This window comes from Gigantopelta aegis, chromosome 11 (assembly GCF_016097555.1).
Source record: "Gigantopelta aegis isolate Gae_Host chromosome 11, Gae_host_genome, whole genome shotgun sequence".
NCBI classification, from domain to species: domain Eukaryota; kingdom Metazoa; phylum Mollusca; class Gastropoda; order Neomphalida; family Peltospiridae; genus Gigantopelta; species Gigantopelta aegis.
The window spans coordinates 21357139-21364808 of record NC_054709.1 but is presented as its reverse complement, the minus strand read 5'-3'; the positions used below and the strand labels follow the sequence as shown (position 1 = coordinate 21364808).

General features: G+C 36.7%; 1 protein-coding gene across 4 annotated transcripts in view; it reads left to right on the top strand.

Moving 5' to 3' along the window:
* The first annotated feature begins 669 nt into the window (after positions 1–669).
* Positions 670–7670, top strand: part of LOC121385640 (microtubule-associated protein tau-like) — a 30464-nt gene continuing 23463 nt past the window's right edge. For 2 of the 4 annotated variants that reach the window (XM_041516399.1, XM_041516398.1), the window contains exons 1-2: positions 670–760; positions 6414–6483. In XM_041516399.1, the coding sequence (XP_041372333.1) occupies positions 6469–6483 (15 nt within the window). In that variant the 5' untranslated portion in view covers positions 670–760; positions 6414–6468. The remainder of the gene's footprint in view (positions 761–6413; positions 6484–7670) is intronic. The other 2 variants (XM_041516397.1, XM_041516396.1) reach the window with 1 other exon arrangement.

Genomic DNA, 7670 nt, shown 5'->3' with positions numbered 1-7670 from the left:
TGATTAGTAAATCAATGTGCTATAGTGGCTAGTTAAACAAAACAAGCAAAGGGTAATGGTGGTACAGCTCAGCGTTACATTGAGCAGGCGCTCAGACCCCATATAGTGCTTCTTCTTTGTTTTTGGAGTCATCCGCAATACACAACCAGCATAATAATGCCAGACCACATACAGCTCGGACTACAGTTCATTTCTTGTCAGTCGAGTAGCGTGGGTTAGAAACATAAGGTATATTTAGTCTCAAGGAAATTACAAAAAGGGTTATAATTATAAAGAGGACTTATGTTAAATATTTTGAGTAAAATTGTTACATTCCAAAATGTGTCCCAAAACTGCATGCTTTTGGGTGCGTATCTGACAATGTTCATACCCAAACAAACCACACTCAAGCGGGAGTTGGCGGATAGTACGTATATAATTTTATGGAAACTTTGCTCATTAAACCTTACAAAAATACTCATTTGAAAAAAGGTTCAGCTATTAAATTTTTCACAAAATCAGCTTGTTTGAAAACTAGCCAAAATGATCGCGCCCCACTTTTAAAATTTGTCACAAGTGAAACCCGAGCCTGATTACATCCAAACAGTTTGCACTCCTTGGCTATCACTAAGCTTAAGAATGGATCTATGGAATATAGCCTAACAACATTCCAATTCTTTTCGTATACCCAAGAGGATGACACCGGCAGCGCTTGATGACGTCACATCTTTGTCCGGTAGCCGTTTATTACGTAGAACACAGAGGTGAAACTGTATGATAGGTAAGTTTTGTTTTGTTTATTTAAAGTAAGGGGGAGGGGGAGGGGGGAGTATGTAGTAGTGGTGGTATAAAGTTCTCCTATTAGCAGTAGCTAATGGGAATTTCCCTATTAGCTCAGTTGGTACAGCGCTGGACTCTGATGCTGAGAGTCCGTGGTTCGAATCCTCTCAGTGGATGTAGAATTTTCTGTTACATAAATATGATATGCTATTTTTAAGAGATGAGTAAATATGATATGGATTTTTTAAAAGATGAGTAAATATGATATGCTATTTTTAAGAGATGAGTAAATATGATATGCTATTTTTAAGAGATGAGTAAATATGATATGATATTTTTAAGAGCTAAGTAAATATGATATGATATTTTTAAGAGATGAGTAAATATGATATGCTATTTTTAAGAGATAAGTAAATATGATATGGATTTTTTAAGAGATGAGTAAATATGATATGTGCTAGATGAATGGTGACAGGACCGTGGACGGACCCTTCATCTTGTCTTCGTATTAAACCATCTCTCCGCAGGTGCACCAAGGACTGCGTCACCAGTTTCAGAGAAATATCAATGAATGTTTGAATATATTTTCTATCTGAAATGAGATTTAGATTTATAGTCTGTCCCATCCTACAAAAATGTCAGGTTTTTTTTTTTTTTTTTTTTTTTTTTTTTTGGTGTTTTTGGTTTAACGTAAGAACAAATGTAAAAGTGTTTTGGAAATAACAATTTTTGTCTACTATTTTGGACAAGAATTTAGAAAACAATCGGTTCAGAAATAAATAATTTGTAGTACATTCCATAGCATGAAAAAAGGCTTTGCCTGTAGACTGGAGACTCCTTTTAGGTTTTACCTAGTTAATATTAGGAGATTGGCTGTCACCTGTTGCAACATATGAAAAACATGTTTTAAAATGAAATCGAGTTTACACACTGCATAAATATAAACTAAAACATATACTATATGTGACAGTTACTACCAATATATATATAAAAGCAAAATATAATGGATTTTGGCAGCCATATTTGTAAATGGCGGACATCTTAAAAAAGAATGCATATCCATATTGCCGCTAGCTGAACAACAATATAAAGGCTTACTTGACTGACATTTTATTGACAACAATTCCTGAAAGATGCTGCTTGTAGAAGAAAAGAAATACAAATCAAATAGTTGAGATTTGCACTACGCAAACCCAATCCTCTATTAGACAATAGGCGGTCACCTATTGTTGCTGCAACATTTCAACTCTACACCAGGGCTGGGAATGTTCTAGAGACATCCCCCAAGCAGCCTGAAGTGACAAACCAACTGTGTAGTGAGTGGTGTGCTCAACCATTTCCTCGGCCGCTTTTATAATATATATAAAAGTGTAAAATAAAATGACATTTGTCAGCCATATTGGTAAATTGCGGCCATTTAAAAACAAAATCATATCCTATCGTTTGCTAACTGAAAAACATTATAAAGACTTGCATCACTGACATACTATTAATAACAATAACTGAAGGATATCTGTTGCAGAAGCCGAGAAAATCAAATCAAATCAAATTGTAGATTTTTGCACCTAAGCAGCCACACCCCCTATTAAAAAATAGGCTGTCCTCTATTGTTGCTGCCACAATTCAACTCTACATCAGGGCTAGGCAGGTTCCAGAGACATCCTCCAAGCAGCCTGAAGTAACAAACCAACTGTGTAGTGGGTGTTGTGCTCAACAATTTTCTAAGCCTCTTTTCAAACTTGGTTCTCGGACTATTATCATACCGCTTGAAAATCCCCATTTTAATAAAACGTTAAATTTGTTGTTAGATTTTTGTTTAGAAAATTGGTTCACATAAATATTATCCAAAATGGTCGCACCCTAACAATCTAGTCAGACTTTGGAAGAAGCAAACAACGGAGGGTGGGGTGGGGGGGGGGGGGGGGGTGCAGTTATCTTTTTAGCGTTTCACCCGAGGATGAATGCATAATCTTAAGAGTTAGGGGAAGACAGCAGTGGCGTAGCGTGGGTTGCCAGCGCCCGGGGCAAGACGCCCGGGTCGAGGCAAGTATTGCGCCCCCTGACCAGTGGACCGTTATCACTCCCCGAATCCCTTCCACCCAACCCCGATGGCCCCGGTCACGCTACGCCACTGGAAGACAGTGCCTACATAAAGGCTAGTGCATTACATGTATGAATCTTAAAAACATAAAACTAACATCAACGAATCAATAACGTGGTAGTGAAAAATGTCTGTGATTGCACGCTATTCATGGTACAGTGTGAACTGCAGGACATACAATATTAAAAAGGCCATATCACTTATTGAACATCAATTTCTCTGACATGCTATTTTGGCTTTCAGTGTAGGATCTAGACATGGGTGAGTCTTTCGTTCTCTGTTTCATTTGTTTCCTTTTATGTGCATTGTTTTTCTTTCGCTACTCATTTTAAATGAGTCGATGGTAAAAAAAAAAAAAACCCAGATTTTCTTAGAATAATATCAATTGTCAATTACATATAAGCTGTATTGGGATTGGCAAAGACATAATTAAGACATATTTTGTAGAAGTGTGGAAGGAAGGAAATGGTTTATTTAACGACGCACTCAGCACATTAGGAGATAACCATATGGAGTTTTTAGATTTGCGGGTATTATTGTCTATTTGATACCGCAAATGTCATTTTTGACCGAAGGCGTTAGCCTGAGGTCAAAAATGAAACATTTGCGGGCATCAAATAGACAATAACACCCGCAAATCTAAAAACTCCATCATCCCACAGACAGAATACTACATACCACGGTCTTTTTTACACCAGTTGTGGAGCCCTGGCTGGAACGAGAAATAGCCCAATGTATTTTGTTGTATTTTTAGGTTTTTAGGTGTTTTCTTTCTTCTTTTTTTTTTTTTTTTTTTTGTTTCTAAATCAGTCTACAAACAGGACGTAAAACTAGATAGATTGAACTATATTGTATTGCATATAACATATAAAAAAAAATTGGGCTCAAGTTACCCAACTTGCGGGCATCAAATAGACAATAACACTCGCAAATCTAAAAACTCCATATGGTTATGTCCATTGTAAACTGAATCGTTTTTCTACAGAACTAACTGTATATTTGGCATTTCTTGAAAAAAAATACTGGCTACAATCTAACTGTAGACCCTTGAATCGTCAACTTCGCCTGTTCCAATTGCTAATGACGTCACTTTCTAATGACGTCATTAGCTTTCCTGGCGTTATTGTCTATTTGATCCCGGAAAAAGATTGTAATTAACCAATCACAATACAGAACACACGACAGTCCGTTTACAATTTTATTTACGGTTATATGGCGTCGGACATATGGTTAAGAACTACACCAATCTAATTAAAATTAGCTCCACTATTACATGTGGATCTAACACCAGCCAGTTGGAGTTCATGTCCACCAATCAAAACCTTACTTGCAGAATCATGCCAGTGATTTGAAAATAATTTTAAAACATTCCGAATTATCCTGAGGGTATACGATATGTTTCATGTGAATTACGAGTGCCTTATTTAGAACAGTAGAACTAATTTTAATCGGATTGCTAACAACACTGCGTAGTCTCCAATGTCCAGGTAACATTTCGTCTGTAAATAATAATTTAAATATTGACCAATCACACTTCGCCTTTTATAACGTTATTTGGGAGCATACAAATTCTAAAAATATCGGGCGAGTCTATTTTAGGCAGCTGTACAGCGAACCATACCAATACGAACGGGATAGGTTATCAGTCTTCAATTTTACATTAAAAATTATTTATTTTATAAAATAAAACATGTTTTAAAGCATTCGTAATTCACACGAAACATGTCGTATACCCTCAGGATAATTCGGAATGTTTTCAAATTATTTTTAAATCACTGGCATGATTCTGCAAGTAAGGTTTTGATTGGTGGACATGAGCTCCAACTGGCTGGTGTTAGATCCACATGTAATAGTGGAGCTAATTTTAATTAGATTGGAACTACACAGATATTGAGTGAGGAAACCCACTATCGCTACGCGGTCTCGTTTCATAATACACATGTATTTTAGCGCACTATAAACTCGTGCAATAAATGAAAGTTAAAAGTTTGTTTTGTTTAACGACACCACTAAAGCGCATCCATTTATTAATCATCGGCTATTGGATGTTAAACATTTGGTAATTTTAACATATAGTCTTAGAGAGGAAACCCGCTACATTTTTCCGTTAGTAGCAAGGGATCTTTTATATGCACCATCCCACAGACAAGATACGTGCAATAAATAAAATGACAAAATAATTGATATGTAGTTCTGTCTGTTTATATATTGCTAATTTGTAGTAATGAGCGTTATCGTTCCTGAACCAAAAAATAAAATGCAATCAGCAGATATGTTTTAAAAGGCCCCAAAATATACTCAAAGGTCGACAAATCAACTAGCCCGGCGCCCGGGGCTAGTGCTTTATAACGCAGGGCTGGTGACAAATGCAAACCCAGTAGCCCGGTGGGCTAGTGGGTTTAAACGAACAAAAACTATAAAAAAAAAAAATTAAAAAAAAAAAAAATATATAAACTGAAGAAATACTAAGCCACCGCTAGCTCAAGATATGTTTTTTTCATGTACTGACGTTTGTTTGATAAACATTATCCTGACATATATACTCAACAAACTTAATTATATTTTCAAAATTGTCTTTAAATATGGTGAAAACAAATACGTGTACACATTTTTCCATTGTATGGCATCGACATTGTGGCATAATGAAAAACTTAAAGGGACAGTCCTGAGTTTAAAACCATTGTAAAATGTTTCCGATCAATAGAGCCTTTTCGATGATGTAGCATACACATTAAATACAGTTTCTTATTTAAAATATCAGTGTCTGTATTTACAAGATGTTTGTTGTGGTCCTAATGCTTGTAGCAGCCCAAACCGGATTTTACCTCCCAATAATTTCGTACATACGAAAAAATATATATCATGAATTAAAGTAAAAACTGAGTGCTACAAACATTAGTATACGACCGCAAACATATTCGATATAAACTCGGGACAGTCACTTAAACAATTAAAACGACAGTTTAGAGTGAATAAAATGACAAGTGGCGTTACGAACCAACACATAACACATCCTGGCCGAATTCGCATTTCGGTAGTTTTCGGTAAAGTGGTAAAGCGCTCGCTTGATACGCGGTCGGTTTAGGATCGATCTCCGACGGTGGCCCCATTAGGCTATTTCTCCACAACTGGTGTAACAAAGGCCGTGGTATGCACTATCCTGTCTGTGGGATGGTGCATATAAAAGATCCCTTGCTGCTAATTGAAAAGAGTCCTCTCTATATATCTCTATGGTTCTTAACCATATGTCTGACGCCTTATAACCGTAAATAAAATGTATTGAGTGCGTCGTTAAATAAAACATTTCCTTCCTTCCTTTGGTAGTTTTCGTAAATGCACGAACAACCCACCTTGTGCAAGATTATTGCATGTATCATGGGTCAGATTTTACTGTTTACTGGAACTTAATTATTTTCGTTGAGTATATCAGCTTGTATATACCGTACACACTCAAAATATGGTGAGCAAATGTGGGTCAAGTACATGCATTTTCATCAAGTTTAATTCTTCTAATTTTACTGTATTTAATGGATAATTGTCATTTCTTTTTCAGATTCATGGACAAAAGGTTGGATTTATAAATAGAACAGAGAAATATAGCTTTAACCATGCCGAAACACAAGGTATGTTTATAGACAATATCATATGTATTTAGCGTAAAACATTTAAAACATTTGCATATGTTTATATTCTCGGTCCAGTGTAGGTTTTAGGGGTTGTTTTATCATTTTGGCAGAAGTGACGGAAATTTGACAGGCCCAGATTTCAAAATAAGAACACAATACAGTGACTGTATGGTACCGACTTGTAAAATGATGTTCTTATCTGAATGTGTGGTTAAATTGAAGGGCCTCCACACAATATTAGACTCGGGTACTCGAGGCCCAAACTCGACACGGACTCGAGTACCCGACACTTACACTAGATGATTACGAGACTAAGGAATAAAGGAAAATAGCATTATTCATAATAATTCCAGCGCTGAACATGGATGCCAAATCATGCCATTGTATTGCATTTACAAACCGGTTGATACGTTCAGTATTTTGACGGACGGACGGTCACTGTCAGATTAAAAAAAAACGAAACTAGCGCATGATCATATAATTGTTGTGATTAGTTACTTCTCAAGTTATTGTTCTACATTATCTCACTTGTACGGGTGGTACTCGAGTCCTGTGAACAGACTGGATACTTGCTAGACTCGGCCCGTACTCGAGTACTCGAGTACACGGAGAGACGTTATTAAATGTACAGTTATTAAATGCATATTTATATAAGATCATCTAATGCTTATTTCAGTATATTATATCGTCAATACAAGCTAAAGACCCTGCTACACGATACGAGTGACTCGTACGAGTGACTCGGATTACAACGCCAACAAGCATATGGGGGCATACTTTTAGTACTTACGCATTTTGGGGGTGGGGGGGGGGGGGTGTTATTAGGGTAAAATTAAAAAAAAATATATATAGTTAATTTGATTATTTACTGACGTTGAATTTTTTTGTAATTAAAACAGAGCAGACGTTCCGATTTATAATACATTTAGAAAATTGTTGTTTAATACATTTGTACAATGAGCTGTATTCATTAATTATAGTATACCATGATGACATCGACGGTGGCATTGTCTACATTTACTGGTACTGACTGACGATCTTTTGCGTATGTACGCAGGGGGGGGGGGGGGGGGGGGTATGGGCACTGGCGTACGCATGCGTACGGTGGGGGGGGGGGGGGGGGGGGTGCAAAAAATCGGAAAATTGTGCGTACGTACTAAATGGATGACCCCTATCGTAACGTG